The sequence below is a fragment of the Carassius gibelio genome, chromosome B1, assembly GCF_023724105.1.
Source record: "Carassius gibelio isolate Cgi1373 ecotype wild population from Czech Republic chromosome B1, carGib1.2-hapl.c, whole genome shotgun sequence".
Lineage (NCBI taxonomy): Eukaryota > Metazoa > Chordata > Actinopteri > Cypriniformes > Cyprinidae > Carassius > Carassius gibelio.
The window spans coordinates 21,529,339-21,548,459 of record NC_068396.1 but is presented as its reverse complement, the minus strand read 5'-3'; the positions used below and the strand labels follow the sequence as shown (position 1 = coordinate 21,548,459).

Genomic DNA, 19,121 nt, shown 5'->3' with positions numbered 1-19,121 from the left:
ATTAAAATACTTATGAAGAATTCAGATGCAAAAGCCTCTTAAGTGCATCTGAAATGTTTTTATTATATATATATATATATATATATATATATATATATATATATATATATATATATATGTATATGTATATATATATATATATATATATATATATATACATTTACATTTAGTTATTTCACTTAAATTGAATAGAAAATCCTATAGATTAAATTTATTGAACCTAAACATAGGAGTCTAATAAAAATGCTCATTTAAGAAGAAAGATTTTGATGGCACTTAGAGGCCTTTGCACCTAAACTTTTCATATATAAATAAATAAATACATATATTTTTTACAATGATTTACAGAAAACATTCACTAAAATGTTGTTCAGTGGAACAATAGTTTATATAACAATTAGAAATCACTGGCTGTCTTTAAAAGACTCACAGTGCATTCCCCCAAAGCTAATTAATTGTAATATTACATTTTTACATATCTTTGCCACTACCCTTGACACACTAGATTTTTCTTTTTGTCAAGGTTTTAATCATTTAAAATCTATAAAAAAATTGTATAATCAGTATTAGTTAACTCCCTCCACCTTTTTTCCACTTATCAGATGACTCAAAGTCTTCTTTCTGTTCAGTATTTTGTCGGTTATTGTTTCATGCTATGAATATTGCAACTACCCTGAGTTATCTCCTTGCCTGTTTGCTTGTGGATTATTATATTAAAGAACTTTTCTTTGTGGATTATCCTTGCCTTCCTCTGAGAGACTGTAACAGAATAACCGACCAACAAAGTATTTAATATAGCTGCATTTTTCTTTCCTTTTTGTTTTGCTTCCAGAAAGGCTATACCTGCCGCAGCAACAGGACCGTTCGCTGGAGGACCATACCAGGGACTTTTTCGATCTGGCAGGCCTTACCTATTTCCTGGACCGCTCATTCTGTGTATTCTACATCACCAGGCTGAGCGAGCGATGTAAGGCATTCCTTCCAGCGAACGGTCCCAAGGAGGATTTTGCCTCTTTCATGGAGTGGGTACTGGAGGTTAATGGATCACCATTCACCCTCTGCCCCACTGAGGAGGATATCTCCAGCCCCACTCCCGAACCAGAGACCAGCCAGCGGTCATCCTGCTGCACAGAGCAAATGCCTGAACCTGATACAGATGGAGACCCTGAGGCTGAGGCTGACAACATCGCCCATCCATGAAGATGTACTGGTAGAGATCTCCACTACTCATCTCCACTGTGGCTCGTCATCCCAACCAGCTCCACCAGGCTCCCTCGTCCCTCCAACTCCACCTTGGTCAGTCGTTGACCATCTGTCGCCTCGGGACTCCACTCCGCTGGCTTCGACCGTCACTCCGTACCTCTGGCTCTTTCAGGCTCCTCCTTTCCTCTAGCTCCACCTCCATCTACGGTCCCTTATCCTCCTCGGTCACCCGAGCCTTCAGCTCCGCCTTGGCTCTCCAGATCCTCAGTGTCCCCCTGGCTCTCTGTCTGCTCGGCTCCATCCTTGGCTCCTCATCCATCGTCTCTGTCAGTTGGCCCCCTGGTGTTTTCGGCCACTCCTCCACCATGGCTCCTTCTGCTGTCGACTCCTCGTGAGCCGCTATCCTGGCTGGCCTCTGGATTTCCATCTGGCTCCTCCTGCTCCCGGCTTCTGCCTGGCTCCTCCCTCCATCCACTCCACCCTGGTACTATGGACTATGCTCCCTCTACATTGCCTGCCCCTTGCCTGCCCCACGCCCGCCTCCTGAACCCCACTCTCCCTCATCTGTTGGACTTTTTTTGTCAGCACAAGGACGCGTTGTGCCAGGAGGGGGCGAACTGTTTTAGTCATGATCTGTTTTGTTTGAGTTTTCTGTGACTTGTTTCTATGGTTTTTGATTAATTTGCTCATTAGTTATTATTCGTTAACACCCTCCACCTGTTTTCCACTTCAGATGCCTTACTTAAAGTCTTCTTTCTGTTCAGTATTTTGTCAGTTAATGTCTCATGAGTGATTTCCTTGCCTGTTTCACTTGTGAATTATTATATAAAGACCTTTTCTTTGTGGATTATCCTAGTCTTCCTCACTGGAACAGAATGATGATGGAACATTTTTTTTTTTACCTGTTTTTGACATTTTGTTTTCTTCAAAGTAATTTGAAACATTAAAGTAGAATTTTTACTTAAATTGAACATGCTTTCCATGTGCATAAAATATTTTTAATTTTAAAGCAGACATCATAATGGGATGTCTCATCTTTGACCCATATCATATGAAACACATTGACTCCTTGTGCAAATTAACTCAAGGTTGTTATGTTTCACTCACCACTTCAGGTTAGCAGGGGTTCACAGAGGGAAGAAAGAAGTTTCAGATCTATTAAACATGCTTCAATCACCGTGTGAGGAGTTGAGAGCTGATATTTTTGATGTAATATTAACGTCTCTGAGTGGCAGTGAGAGTTCATCATTAAGGCTTGTTTGGATCTCTTGAATCATGATGCTTTGGCTTAGCCGTCTGCATGGCAACAGCCTCTGCTCTTCTCCAGCACTTTCTGCTCATTAATACTGCACTGGTTCTAGTTAGTATGGGTGGGGAAACTGGAGGGTTGTTAGCCCCTTGCCCCATCATAACCCTTTTGGGAGTCCAGCCCAGCCCCACGGTCACTACTCCCAACCTGACCTCTATTAACATTTGATGTGGAGCTAAATAGACACCGGAGAGGAAGATTTGCTGTACTGCAAATGTTATACTGTAATGAGCTATGGGTTTTACCTTTGGCAACTGAGCTTTACGGATAATCAGTCAAAGAATTTATAGCATTGAGGTTACAATTGTGTAGACGCAGAACATACTGTACGCTTTGTAAAGGTAAAAGCAAAAAACAAAAGTTGGCGCAAACTAATCTCACAAGTGCGGCGCTGATCAGCTAAAAAATACTTAATGTACGCACACAAATACGGTTAAATGGTCTAAAAGGACAAGACTCTTATGTTCAGTTTTACATCCAAACATAGTGCATCGGGATAGCTTATGAGACATTGTTGACGTTACAGCTGCTCGAGCACGGAGAAAATTGGAGGACAGTGTAACCACTGAGGGTGGAAACTATAGCAAAGCAGGGCTGTCAATTAACTCCCGTGGCCCGGCCCTATGCAATGTGACGTCACACTGCATGAGAATCAAAACAGCAGGCCTAGTGAGACTGGCTTGGTTTAAAGGGGATTCAAAAATGAGGAGTGGGTGGATTTTTATCATTGTAAGGTGATTGTGTTCACACACTGCTAAAACACATTTATGCCCAAACACCATGTAGAAGTGGATTTTGGATAATAGCTGCCCTTTAATGGATAAGATGGTTAGGTAATTGCAAAATTGCAAGAAAAACAGTTCTAAGAAAAAGTCCAGTATCTTTTATTGGCAGATGACACTCAGTTTTGAGTTTTCTAGATCAGGGTTCTTAAAAAGGGGCTGCCAATTTGATCTTAAACTCATTTTATGTTTTAAATGATACAATATTAAGCTGTTGTCAGCCATATTTTATTTATTTATTTAATATTTATTCATGCACGCATTAATTCATTCATTTATACATTTAGAAGTAACTGTTTGGCAAATATTCAATTGTTTGATTCTGTACATCAACAATAATCATTTTATCACCTATGCATCATAATCATCATAAATTAGGTCAACACAGTATTTTAAAGGAATAGTCTCTCAAGTTCATCTCAAGACCAGGTCCAAGACCACATTTTCACAGTTTTGGACTACAAAAATTATTTAGACCCAGTCTTGACTCGGGTCTCTTCAAAATATCTCATGTTATGTAAAAAAAAAAGAAAGTAATACAGGTTTGGAGCATTATGAGGGTGAGTAAATGATGACAGAATTTTAATTGAGTATTTTTGCCCATTTAGGAGTCCCTGCTCTAAATCAATACAATTCATATATTTTGAAAATTCATCTCTTCAGTCTCTACAAAAGTGCTCTGAATATTTTCAGATACTATATATACAGTGTGCAGCTCAATTTCTTCCCTATGCTCTGTCTCTTTCCCTCTCCACAGGTGGTAGATTGAGGGCTTGAAGGATGGGTGTGAAGCTCTTCACTGTGATTACAGCTCATGAGGCAGATTGATCGTATCAATCAATCTTTCCTCCTCAATGACACTGATGCTGATGAGCCTCCCTATCTTTACAAAGGATAAAATGACCCTGCCAACAGAGTATAAGACCACCTGGTCTAGATATGACTTTTAACCTCCCACACTTCTCCAGACAAAAAAAATCATTCATCATGTTGCAGTACTTCATGCAACAAATTGTACTTCACACTGTTCCTTTAAAGGAGACATCTGGATAACCAAAGATAAGGAAACGGTTGAATCGCTCTGCTTTACCAAAACACAAACCAATGAAGCTGATGCACAATCCAGTCAATGAAAGTGAGCAGAGAATCATCAGTCAGAGCACAGGAAATGGACACACACACAGGGAAATTGATAAAAACGATGCGAGAATAAGTCTTGAGAGTCGAGAGAGCTGTCCTGTGGAGACTTGGGCAGATTCTAATAATGAAGTTTGGCCATATCTGCGGATACAGCAGCCAGATAGAGGAAGACAGCAGGCTTTTAGATAAAGCCGTGTGTCTCTATTAGTGTGAAACTGAGCTTAGGCCAGGAGACATCCCGCATTTGATGTGCTGAGACAATGCCTCTCCAGGATGAAATGAAATTTGCAGTTATCATCATTATCATGATGAACGATGAAAGTCTGGCTAGCATGGCAATAGTTATGAATACCTTGTGCCAATGTATTTTTCTAAATTTTTTACAGACTGGGAAAGTGTTCTAGCAGGTCTAATGCTCAGAACATCAGGAGGCAGAGATTGGAATGACTGTTTGAGATTAACAACAAATTGGACCAATAATAACCAAGTAGATAAGATATACTGCTATACTTAATTGTTCAAAAATTCAGCAAAAAAAGTAATATTATAAAATATTTAAAGGTGCAATGTGTAATATTTACAATGATCTGTTTACAGAAATGCAATATAATATACATAGGTATGTTTTCAGAGGTGTATAAAGACTTACTTAAAGGTGCTGTAGGGAACTTTTGTAAAAAAATGTTTTTTTTACATATTTATTAAACCTGTCATTATGTCCTGACAGTAGAATATGAGACAGATAATCTGTGAAAGAAATTAAGCTCCTCTGGCTCCTCCCAGTGCTCCTATTGCCATTTGCAGAAACTCCATCGCTCCCGGTAAAAATTAACCAATCACAGCTGCGGTCCGTAACTTTGTTTGTGTTCAAAATGTAGAAAAATGTATATAATAAGCGAGTACACCATGAATCCATTTTCCAAACCGTGTTTTTGGCTTGTCCTGAATCACTAGGGTGCACCTATAATAAGTGTTTATATTCGGACTATTTTAGATTGCTTCGGGGTTACCGCGGCGGAGTAACCCAGTACCTTTGTGATTCTTCATAGACATAAACAGAGAGAAGTAGTTCCGGCTACGATGTTCTTCCGCAAGACGCAAGCAGTTCTGTTTATTAACCGCTAGAGCGTCAAAAGTTCCCTACCACAGCTTTAATGAGCCGTTATGTTTTTATTACCTTAGATTGAGTATCATGTTTCTACAGTAGCCTTAAACGGACAAACTGCTCAACTGAGTGCGTTTTGTAACTTTGTTGTTTTTGCAAATAAAACACTGACACAACGATGAACAAGTACATTAACATTCACAATAGCATCAATTTATTTAATAAAGTAAATATAATTACTTAATTTACCTTTGTAAAGAAATCTCATTGCTCTCTGCTGTCTTTACCAACGGGCAATCTTTGCCCGTGTCGGCCACCGTAGCTAATCTAAAGGGAGGGGAGATGCCGCTAAAATCTACACACTGCACCTTTAGGGGCCGTTAACATATCGCGCCTATAAATGTGTGGAAAACTTTCTCCTCCTTTCCAAAGCGCTTGACCACTTGCGCTCCTGACGCTTCTGTAAGCTGCTAAGCAACCATTGACCTGCTCTCTCCATGAAGGCATGGAAATTTCAGCAAGGGATGAATGGATTTGCAGCACTAAAAATCGCTTATGGTAGCTCTGCTACTAAATTTATTTATAAATGGCTATCCATTTACAGCTATGATCTGCTGTTCTTTAATCATGGCTGAGATTTAAATTTTTTTATGAGAAAGGATGAAGCTGATTGGTTAGCTCTTGTCACATGACCTGCGTTGCGCCAGAGGCATTCTGAAAAGTTGAGATGTTTTTAACTCGATGCGGTGCGGACGTGCCTGGAAAAAACTTTTTTTGCGACTGCATCGCTTCCATTATAAGCGTGCATACTGCACGCCTGCATTCAAAATAATTAACTTGAGCACGCAAAAGACGCAATATGTGAACCGCCCCTTAATCAAATAAAATCTAACCAATAGAATACTACCATATCTTACAATTTAATTTACTTCTGTGAAGTTGAATTATCGCAGTCATTATTCCAGTCTTCAGTGTCACACGTTCCTTCAGAAATTATTCTAATATTCTGATTTGCAGCTCAATAAACATTTCTTATTATTAGCAATGTTGAAAACAATCATGCTGCTTCATATTTTTGTAGAAACTACGACACAGTTACACAAAATGGTAACTGAATAGGATGTTCAAAAGAATGGCATTTACTTGAAATAGAAATCTTTCATAACTTTATAAATGTTTTAGTGTATCTGTTGGTTGATTTAATGTATCCTTGCTGATTAAAATGATTAATTTCTTAATTTCTTACACTTAATTTCTTAAAATTGTACTGATCTCAAACTTTAATTTAATTTAACTGAATTTAATTTAATTTTGTAAGTATTTTTTCATGAGCTGTTGGAAGAAAGCCTGCAGTATCAGTTGCCTTCCCTATACTATACTGTAGAGTTGGGTCCGAGTCCACCTTTGTCGAGTACGAGTCAAGACCAAGTCCACAAACATTGAGTCCAAGTCCGAGTCCGAGTCCAAAAGGGGCCGAGTTGGACTCAAGTCCGAGTTCTTAAAGGCCGAGTCCGAGTCGAGTCCGCCCGAGTCCAGAAAGTAATTAAATCAAAAAAAGATTATAAATTGGTATTGTACATTTTTACATTCTATTAATATTTTAACCTTTCAACCCATTAAACCAATGGCAATATAAAAATGTAATAAAAAAAAATACCACTGTTACATCTAGTCATTGCCATTGAACATTTTTATTTTATGTCAACAGAACTAGTTTCCTATCAAAAAAGGTTTCAAAGGTTTTATTGTATTACAAGTGCATGAAAATACAAATGAACCTATTTTATTATTGTATACAATATATATATCACACTATATTGTCCTCCAGTTAAAGCTGACATTTCAATTATTTAATGCCTCTCCCCCACATTTGACAGAGGTAAAGTGCAGCCAATGAGGAGATCCTTAATGATGACATTATGAATTTCTTGTTGTCTTGGAGAACTTGCATCATAAAGTTGCATTGCTTGTTTGGTCAGTTCTGGTCTTGCTGAGCTGTGCAGCATCTGTTGGTTGCTGCTGCTGTCTTTGGTAGTCGGTTGCATCGGTTTTCGGATCACCAGTACTCTGAACCGAAAACCGTTTCTTTCGGAGTCGTCCGATTTGAGAACCGATGAACTGATGATACTGTGCATGCGTGTAATTTTTCAAGTATTTTGTTAAACATCGGAAAGTGTGATAAAACTATATATATATATATATATATATATATATATACGGTTTTTTTTTTAAGATAGGGGCTACATGTTTCTAATCTGTATATTGTAGATTATGTATGGGCCAAAGGGGTTTTCAGGGAAGTTGGACAATAATTAAGACTCTAAAGACTCCATGTTTAATATGAATAAGGGATGATTTATGAAATATCTGTACTGTATTTATAGTTAATGATGACAGATTCACAAACTGAGTTTGTAGTAAACAGAACATGAACACGAGTAGAGCAGCTGATGATACTGAACTGCAGCATGTGCCGGTGTCCTGACATTTTATCCTACCCGGGTTTTGAGCGATTCTCGTTCTCGAGTCAAGAACTGGTTGTATCAGTTTTCAGATCATCAGTAAACTGAACCGAAAACCGTTTCTTTCGGACGCGTCCGATTCGAGAACCAAGGAGCTGATGATACTGCGCATTCGTGATTCAGCATGAAGCTGACTGACTCACAGCGCGTCTGAACCGAACTGATTCTTTTGGTGATTGATTCTGAACTGATTTTGTGCTAATGTAATGAGTGCGGGTAAACCGAGGGCTTGAATGAAGGGCAATCTGACGAAACGTAAATTCATTTAATAACAAATACATCGCAATGGATTATGTATCCGGTGAACTGTTTTTTTTTTTCAACCGGTTTATTGAATCAAACCGTCCGAAAGAACCGGTTCGCGGAAAAGAATCGAGCTTCCCATCACTAATCCACATTGATATCCAGTGAGTGGTGCGTGTGTTTCGTCTGCAAGCATGAGACTTATGCCTGCCGGTGTGGTGCAGTAAAATGACAGAAGGGGAGACATTCATTAATTTATCATTTCAATTTTATGCTGGTTTTATTGTTACACATGACGTGGACTCGACTGTACTCGGAATATTTTCCGAGTCCAAAATGTTCAAGTCCGTGTCAAGTCCGAGTACAAATTCATCCGAGTGCGTGACAAGTCCGAGTTCATTCAAAATTGGACTCGAGTCCGGACTCGAGTCCGAGTCCAAGTTCGAGTACCCCAACTCTACTATACTGATTATAACTATAACTTTATAATTAATGAATACTTTCTTTATGAATGTATAGTTTTTAATGCATCAGAATCACATGCAAATGTCCGTTTAGTCCACTCCTATACTCTTCTGTAATGTGACCCTTGTTTATGAGCATATCACCACAACATAACTTTCAACTTAAAAAAAGCCTACAATATCAGCGATCCCCTGTTCAGTTCGAGTCAGTTCAGTGTTAAAAAATCTCTACTCACCAGCCTGCTCTGTGCTGACGGTGATATTGGCAAGCTGTCTCTCGGATCTGCCCAAACCCGACACTCCATTCAGAGCCTCGATTTGGAATGTGTAATTGGCATGCGCCACAAAGTCTTGGACCACCACAGAGGTGCTAGTGAGGCCCGTGGGTTTGGGTATGAAGCGCACGTTGCTGTTGCATGCCTCGCAGGCCTGACCATCAGCCCCGCATCGGAAACAGAACACATTATAGCCTACATCCTTCCGACCACCTGTGTCAATGGGGGGAGTCCACTCCAGAAAGAGGGCGGTCTCATTGATGTTAAAAACCAAGTTTCGAGGAGAGGAGGGCGGTCCTAAAAGAAAAGACACACCTGACTCATTAGCAACCATAATTATCATGCTGACAGAAATCCATCTGTTAAAAAAATAATAATAATAATAATAAATTAAAATGCCTATTTTAGCATAATATTATGCAGATTAAGAATTTTGATTTTTTTTTCGCTCTCTTAAAAATGGTGCATATGCATTAACTAACGAATAATTGCAAAGCCTTAATACACTCCATCTCTCTTTCACTCCCTCCCTCTGGATTCACTGATATACAATGTCTCCGCTCTAGTACCCTGGTTCTGCTTCCTATAGAATTCCGGCTCAGAGCCAGGAACAAGGAAGTCTGCGTTTATCTGCTGTTTCCCAGACCCAGCTAATGATGATAATGAGAATATGTCCTAGACATGATCATCATAGTTAATGATAATTGCACCCACTCGTGAATAACAAGGAAGTAATTATTCCTCCTCTCCTGTTTTTAATGCAGATTGCTGCTGGTGTTGAAAAGATTGAGTTTGGTGAATAATTTGGGTAAGCACGATGGGGGGCAGCAGGAGGAAAAGGGAAGAGGGTTATGAAGCAGAAGACTGAAATAACTGGAATTCTGATTAATAGAATCAGAAATGGGAATGAGAATGATGAGAGAGAAAATGTATGCTCATTATCACTATTTTTGGCACATTTAGTCTTATTGTTAATCTTTAGTTTTTCTTTCTTAATTACGTTCTCAATTACTAATACTTATTTAATTAATTAATTTTCATTAATTGATTAATTTTATTAATTTTTTTATTTTTTTGTTCTGCACTGGTACTGAACTTTATCTTTTTAATCTTATTTTATATATGCATTTCTCCTCCGGGAAACTGAAACTGGTGCAATGAAAACATTCTCATCTCCTTTATCACACCGCTGACTCGTTCACTCTCACTTCATACAAATGCAGCTGGAATCTTCTTGTGTCACACTTATAGATGGTATTGAAAATGACCCGGGAGAACTTCAATATTAATATCATTCCAATATAGTTTTAGTGTTCATCTTGTTTCTAGGATAATCAGATCACACTGATATTAAAGGATTGACTCTAGCTTTTAGTGTGAAATTGCTTAAAGGACTAGTTCATGAGTTTGTTTATTCATATATTTTGGAGAAATTCAAAATTGCATCACTAGCTCACCAGTAGATCCTCTGCACTGAATGGGTGCTGTCAGAATAAGAGTCCAAAAAGTTGATGAAAACATCTCCATAATCCACAATTAATCAACACCACTCCAGTCCATCAATGAAAGTATTGTGAAGCCAAAGGCTGCCCGTTTGTAAGAAACAAATCCATCAAGATGTTTTTTTTTTTTTTAATTCAAACCATTGTCTCCGACTAAAATCCATTAAAAAAAATATATATATATAATAATAAATAAAAAAATCCAGAGTCCATAATAATGCTTCAGTTAGGGAAAAATTTTGTCTTCGCACACCAAAATCCACTAAAATATTTTGTTTGGAACTGTTTAGGAGTATTTTTGCTAGTTTTTATCAGCTGTTTGGTCTCATTCTGTTGGCACCCATTCACTGAAGAGGACCCACTAGTGATGTAATGCTAAATTTCTCAAAATCTGTTCTGATGAACAAACTCATCTATATCTTTGTTGAACTATTTCTTTAAATTAGTGGTGGGCCGTTATCGGCATTAATCTAGCTAAGATGCCGCCGGATTTGCTTCAGGGAATTTTTATTTATTTATTATTTTTAAGAAGCTTCCCAATGGAAACCTCGACAAGATGCACGCCTGTTTCACACATACTCCATCTGCAGTGCATATGCAGTCCGGTTGCGTTACGTATGTGGTGCAGAAGCAGCACGGACTCATACTCATTGTGCTTTCGCACAGGATGCATTTGCCGTCCTCTACTCGGTACATAAACGATCACTGCACTGCTGCAGTCACACCACTCCTGAAACGCACTGACGGACCGCAACCACGTAAACGTTGGAATCCGTTAACATGGGTACGTTAAAAAAAAATACGCAATGCATACGCACTGCAGACAGATTATGTGTGAAACAGGCATAAATCTGTTTGCACCTTGTGCAATGTGGAATTAGTTTACAGCTTTCTCAAGCAGTTTGTGATGCATTTTGGAAACAGGAGATGAGCCCCTGGTCTTATGCACCACCTGGTTTGAGAAACCCGTTCTCAAAGATTTAACATTACTTTTAGTCATTATTTTATTTGGTTAGCACACATATTCTGAATGCCTTCGGCAGAATTCAAATGAGCCATTTTAATCTAGATTAATCTAGATTAATTCCAAGATTACAGTGAGATTAATCTAGATTAAAAAAAATATTTTACAAATTATTTATTTTTTAACCTACTAAGTTGCCACCACTTTGAAAAAACAAATGTGCTGTTTTGTCATTGCTTGCAAATCACACTAAAATTGAAATTGAAAAAATAAAAATAATAATAAAATAAAATGGAAAATGAATGCAATCAGAGCAGTAAGCTGACTTACGTGTGCAGGCCATGGTGGGAGGGTCCTTGCTGGCTCTGTAGTAGTTTTTTTCACAGTGACACTGTGCAGAACCCTCGGTGTGGCTGGAACTGTGTGGGGGACACTTTGAACATTTTATGTTTCCTGCAAACGCTTTGTAGAACCCGGGTCTGCAGGCTGTGGAGAAAACATAAGAGAAAAGTTAAGGCAGTGCATTCCAGAATTTATTGATACATTTAACTGAACCATTAAACTGAATAGTACAGTATGCTAATTATTGAATCAAATGACAGTTAATCATATATATATATATATATATATATATATATATATATATATATATATATATATATATATATATATATATATATATATATATATATATATATATATTTGCTGGGGGGAATCATAAATGGAGAAGATTTTAGAATAATAAAGGCTTTAAAACTTTAATATTTAATTTAAAGAATAACACGTGTGCATTTTACCAAGTTTGGCATCAGTAAGACTGTTTTATTATTATTATATCATCACATATATATGTATATGTATATATATATAATAAAAAATAAATAAAATAAACCTTGGTTCCTCAAGGGAACTCGAGCTGCATCAAAGGAAAACTTTGGGAACGCCCTTCAGCATGAACGGCTCTGAACCACGTGTGTAATCAGTCCAGTAGATGGGTGAGACGTCTCCGGTGGGGAGACGTAATGACCAGGAAGCTTAAAAGCAAGTGCGGTGAAACCGGCGTCAGCCTTCTGTTATTCAGCAAGTGCTGAATAAGACTCACAAACAAATCTGTTTGTGAGTCTTATTTAGTGTTTTTTGTTAAGCTAAGCTCCATTATGTCACAGCTTCAGTCAAGAGAAGTTTTGGGCAAGAGCAGGCAGCATTCAGGCGGTGTGTTTTTCCCTGCCTGCAAAAGAAAAGGATATTGGGATAGGGACACATACAGGGAAGCACGCAGAATCAGTTCTCGAGGGAGTTGACGGCCCATGATGTGAGTGTTTTTTACTGCTTTGCTTCACTCTCATAAGGCTCTCTTTGAGCTCACGCAGTCCGCTTTCGGGGGCTGATTGTGTTTTTCCCGCTATTAAATGCTCCGCTCTCGTCGGACATGCTCCAAGGAGTGTGTCCATGCATGTGATCTTGCGATTGCGGTCCCGCTGCTGCTGAGGCTGCCGGGATTGCTCATGATCTGGTGGACAGGCTGGAGACAGCTCTTCCTATCTCCACCCATGTTCCCTAGATCTAGAGCTCATTCTCGAGGCTTGGAGGCCAGCGCTGTGGTTTCTCCCCTTCTGAATGAGAGCTCGCTGCAGCGGCAATCTTTCTCTGAGGAGATTGATGTTTGTGTGACTGAGCGGCTTGCACGCTGCTGAAGCAACGCGTATATTACATCAGTTCGGTTTTTGATGTGAATCTTTCTACACCAGACTGTGTTTACTCATCTGGTTGTTTGACTACATTTAATTCTCAGGAATAAAATGAAATATTTATCTGACTATGAGAAGTTAGAAAATACAGGGGCTCTTGGGATAAAAATTTCTTGAGTCAGAGCATACTGTATGTTTACCTCTCTTCCTCTAAGGAGGTTGAGGTGGTCAGCCATGGCTGCTGGGTGGGAGCAGTACCAACCCTACCGTGTTCCAGCACCTAGTGTTGGGGGTGTCACTTCTAGTACTCTGCAGAGTCTAGCGTCAGCGTCAAAGCGTCAAAGGCTTTTAGTGGAAGGCGGTTCTGCGGACAATCATTCTCGCTGGAAAGTCTTCGTTGTGAATGTCCTGACGGCCTAAGGCCTAGGACTTGTTGAGGGCCAGCTTCCTCTGGGTAAGAGCAGTTTACACGGGGCCTATCTGTCCTCTGTGCCCTTTAGGAGATCGATCTGCCAACACTGCCGGTGTTTCAAGGCGCAGCGGTCTCCGGCGAGCGCTTCTCTCAGTTACTGCTCAGAAACGTAGCAGTACTAAGAGGCTCGCTAACTCTATGGAAGTCTCTAGAGTAGCTAGTATGGTCGTCCCCTGCCAGTCCACCATTTCAGGGCACCGTGCTAGCTGCTCTGTGTGTACCAGATCAATCTCGTGAGACAGGTTCCCTCAGTTCGGTTCTCCTCCACCTCAATACAATGGGGCCTTTCCCACCCTGGTGGGTCCCGAGCAGGCTCTGGTAATGGAATAGAAGTAGACACTCTCTGAGGACGGAGGCCTTCGAGGCGGTCCCTCCTCACGTTGCAGAGTCTGGGTTCTACAGCTGGTACTTCACTGCTCCGAGGAAGGATGAAGGGTTGCGTCCTATTTTAGATCTGCATCTTTTGAACCGCTCAGTCAGGGGACTGAGGTTCAGCATGCTCGCACTCAAACAGGTTGTGTCTTAGACCAAGTTTGAGGACTGGTGTGTCATGATTGATCTAAAAAATGGACTTATCTCCATCCTTCCTCATCATAGAAAGTTCCTGAGGTTTGCTTTTGGGGGCAAAGCCTACCAATACTGGTTCCTTCTCTGGCCTTAAACTCTCACCCCACACTTTCACTACTCAACCACATTGATGATTGGTTGACATTAGCTCAATCAGAGCAGATGGTGGTTCGGCATCGAGGTGACGTTCTCATGTCGGACTGCGCCCCTTTCAGTGGCCAGTCAGTAGGCAGACACCCTCTGGTTACATGTTTTCTCCACGGTGCTCTGAGGCTGAGGCTTCCAGCCAGAAGAAGCTTATGCTAAGCGGTGGATCAGGATGCTATCCTAAAGCCTATAGTCCTCTGATCTCCCCTCTCTTGGGCGGGATGTCCCCGATTACTTGTCATGCTCCTGGCTCCTTCTCTCACTTTAGCTGTGCTCTTCCACACTAGGAAGAGATTTTAAATTCTGGTGGCATGGGCATAGTCATTCCCAAATTGTCCTCCGACGCAGCTCGAGCTCCTGAAAAAGAACATCTTAGATAATGCATGTAACTCTGGTTCCTCCAGAGAATGCTGTGTCTCGGGGCCATACTTCTGGCATCCCTGCCGGTGCTTGCTTCATTCCTAGAGGCTTACGCTGGTTTCACCGCGCGTGCTTTTAAGCTTCCTGGTCGCTACACAGTGTTGGGCAAGCTACTTGGAAAATGTAGTGAGCTAAGCTACATCAACATTAGCTTGCTACATCTAAGCTACTTTTAAAATTAATTTTTTATGTTGAACAACGTTTTATTACAAGTCAATGCTATCTCAATGCTCAAAACTGTCAGTCAAACAGGCAGGTGTAATTGTTTAGTTTAATAGTTTTTTGTGTTCCTTATCAATTTGGCAACAAAAACAATCAAAATACATGTAATTAACAATGTGCGCACAAGTAAGTGTATGCACCTGTTGCATGGGCATGTTTAATAATACTGCAGGCCTTTGCAGAACAAAATGCAAGACCTCCAAACAGTACAAAAAAAATGGCCAGGCTGGACTCTGATAATTTTTACAAGCAGCATCTGAAAACATATTTTCTCTCTCATGTCAGTGTCATGTACTTGTCGAGGTATGGCCACGGCGACTCACTCCTCGGGATTAACCGTTCTCCGACCTCATCCTATGCCATCATTTCATCAAATAATTTTTGCGTGACTGGCCAAGGAGTGGTACCATCTGGAGCAGAAGGTGGCGGTAATGCATCCTAAAGATGGTTTGTTGCTATCCACCGTAAACACGAACAAGATGAAGTAGCGCCGTCGCGTCACTACTGATCCAGGATCAGTGATCTTAGCAGTTGTATTTCCCGATTTGAGTTTGAGCTTCAGAAATGCTTGCGAAAATGTAGCTTGTGTGGAAGCTACCGCACTACTTGGTAAAAAAAAAGAGCTTCGCTACTGAAAAGCTATTTGATTCAGAAAACAGCGAAGCTACGACCAAGCTACTGAGAAATGTAGTTAAACTAGTAGCTTCACTGCTTGTAGCGACGCTACTGCCCAACACTGTCGCTACATCACACCCACCCTCGCCCATCTATTGGACTGATTATACACATGGTTCACAGCTGGTCATGCTGAAGAGCGTTCCCATAGCATCCTCCGATGCAGCGCCTCATTCCCTCGAGGAACCAGGGTTACATGCGTAACCTGAGTAATTTCTAGATAAATCTCAAGCAGATCTACTAGCTACTACTAAATATTGTAGAAACATAATTTTCTGTAAAGTTGCTTTGTAACGATTTGTATTGTAAAAAGCGCTATACAAAAATAAATAAATACGCTTGAATAGAACAGCTGTTTTCATCACTGTTAATGAAAACATTTCTTGAGCAACAAATTGGCATATTAAAATGACTTCTAAAGGATCATCTTACACTGAAGACTGGAGTAATGGCTACTGAATATTCAGCTTTACATCACAAAAAAACAGTTTAATAACATTTTCATAATATTACTGATTTACTGTATTATTGTAAATAAATGCTGCATTTGTAAGAATAACTGACTTCATTTTAAAACATTCACAATCCACTTTGCAATCATATTCAGACAAGACTCATTCTAGCATTCCCTATTTGACAAATTCTATATTTTATGCAATTTAAGTATTATATTGTTTGTCTAAAGTCACATGCAGACAAACATCCCCAAATGACTGGTTAAAATATGGAAAAGTATAAGGCAGATAAAATGTGAGGTAATGTTTTCAATCTTTAGCAACCCCATCAGTCTCCATGGAACTGGTAGCTTACGAGATACATTAAAAGCTTCAACTTCTCCCTCTCTCAATCTCTCTCTCTCTATTTTCTCCAGTGTGCAGCCTAACTCTTTTGATCTTTTCTATGCTCCAAACCATGGCATCTCTTAAACACTCCCCATCTTGGACTTAGACTCCACACTGAAAGACTCGCCAAGGCCCAGGAGAGCAGCCAGACGAGACTGAGTTAAGTGGTACACACCCAAGCACACATACTTACACACATCATAGATGTAAGATAGCAGATCTCTTTCTGTAGTGTCTCTACCTCTGTCTCTCTCTCTCACACACACATATATACACATACACACCAGTTTTACTCTTATTTAAATTTGCTCCTCAGAGGTTGGTAATTCTCTATAGCCACAACATTACAGGCATTGATCTGTTTCTCTTTGACTCCAGACACCTTCTCCAGTAACAGGGCCATACCCGGAGAGCTTCCCCAGCAGACTTTCGTCCATATTGTGATGCAGGGAAACAAGTTGTGTGCGTAGGACCTCTGTTAGCATCTTTTAAAATCGGTAAAGGCGTTTGGCAGCTTTCCTAGCAAGGAAAACAACTCCAATGTATAAATCATTAATGAGGGTTCTTACTTTTATTTAGATCTGTGGTAAACAAAGTCAACAACTATTTTGTGGAAATGGAGAGCATATATTGTGGAAGTGCAAATACGACAAGCAGTCAAACAAGTATGCCACCAAACAGACCTGAGAAAAAATTATCTTTCATGATTTGCACATTAAAGTCAATGTGAAATGCGGATCGCAGCCCATTTTATTTTCACATTAAGACATATTTTGAAGTGAAACAGGATATTGCAAAGAAGAAAATGTAGAGTGGGTCTTTTATCTTTTCTGAATTTTTCGGAAAAGTGTGCATTAAATTCCAGATGAGACAAGGCGGTTAAAAAGTAAAAGTTGTTCAAGATGTCAACTAAAAGGAACAAAAAGTTTTAAATAAAAAAAAAAAAAATTATATATAAAAAAGAAACATTAAAAGTATTTATTTTTACCACTGAAGTTGTGAACTATAAGATAATGTCAGACAGTAGATTGTTATTTTCTCAATTTATTATTATCCCCCCCTGAAAGTCATATATATATATATATATATATATATATATATATATATATATATATATATATATATATATATACATATATAATTAAAATATTTTTCACACTGTGTGCATAATTTGACAAAATTACAGCATGACTGCAGATGGCACAATGAAATATTCATCAAAAAACATTAAACAAAAAACAAATATGATTGAACAAAAAATTAACCCCTGGGACATAAGAATATCCAAAGTTGAAGAAAGTTATCCAGAGTTCCTTTTATATCAATTTACCATAGTTCCAATTATTTCTGTTCTACAGCTCCTGATCTTATTGCTAGTATTACTCTTTTAATGACCTCTAACTAGAACCACAAGTATAGATATTTTTACAAGACTCATGGCAGCTCTAATTAGGCCAACAGAAGAAGTAGATCTGCCTCAGTGAAGTGAAGACCAGTGATACCAAGAACGGTACGATTCTGCAGCATTTACCTTTCCCCAGAGGATCCACAGGCAGCCATGCTGCAGAATGGTTCAGCTCTCAATATCAAAGGATGCAAAGCAGGATGAGACAGCGCTGGAGGCAGGACTGAAAACAAAGTGGTCATTTGGATCTAGGAAATTAGTTCAGTTTTAATTTGCTCACATTGTAAAACGACTCCTGGTATGGCTCTTTACAAGGCTTGTAATTACACAATGGGGGGAAGTTTGGGGGGGGGGGGGGGGTTGAATAAAAGCAAAAAAAACAACAACAACAACAACATAAAACAATACTACATTCACCTTTAATTAAGCTTAATTTTCAGAAGTTAATCCGGTTTTATTTGAAAGATTTCTGTTGTTTTTGGAGCAATTTAGCCTCATTAATATACCACACAAACTTCAGGTGCTAAAAGAGTAGTTTCTACTACTTTTCCCTAAAAAGCAGTTACCGGATCCAGCGTTGTCCACAATTCAGACGTGTACCTCCTAAAAAGCCAATTAAATACAACCATCAGTGCCAGTTAATGGACTCCGTAATGGCTATGTCAATATGAATAAATATATATTTTCCCCTCAGTCAGACATGTATTGAGTATCAGCTGACATACTGTCTGAGCAGGGGGTTAGAACAGCAGGGGAGATGAACAGGAGACAGTAATTTAGAAAATCGATCCAATTCCCTGCAACAACGCTTTAAACTTTTCTAGAAAAAACGGCCGTGGCTCTGAGAACGAACCTTGGAAAAGTTGTTTGGCTGCCTGACCTCCAGTTCAGGCTTTTGCTCAATGGTCATGTAGTGCATAATAACAACGTTCGAGGAGGGTTTAGGTGGTCCATTTTGAAAAACTTAGTGGAGTGTTTTATTATTCTGAGTGTGTCTGAATTGTTACAATGATAGACAGCGTAGAGTGTAAGTCTCTCTCTCTCCCCCAGCAATCATCCCATCTCAACGGCACTTTGCTTGCCCCCGAGGACAAGACCTTTATGACAGGAGGACAAGAGAGTGTCTGTGTGGAAGATATAGTTCTAGAGATTCTTTCCCTCCCCTTCTTTCTTC

The 19,121-nt window shown here is 39.4% G+C and overlaps 1 protein-coding gene across 2 annotated transcripts in view; it reads right to left on the bottom strand.

Moving 5' to 3' along the window:
- epha6 (eph receptor A6) overlaps positions 1-19,121 on the bottom strand; it is a 113,211-nt gene that overhangs the window by 26,757 nt on the left and 67,333 nt on the right. For both annotated transcript variants that reach the window (XM_052547074.1, XM_052547075.1), the window contains exons 4-5: positions 11,840-11,995; positions 9,005-9,340 (exon numbers count right to left, since the gene is read on the bottom strand). In XM_052547074.1, coding sequence (XP_052403034.1) covers positions 9,005-9,340; positions 11,840-11,995 — 492 coding nt within the window. The remainder of the gene's footprint in view (positions 1-9,004; positions 9,341-11,839; positions 11,996-19,121) is intronic.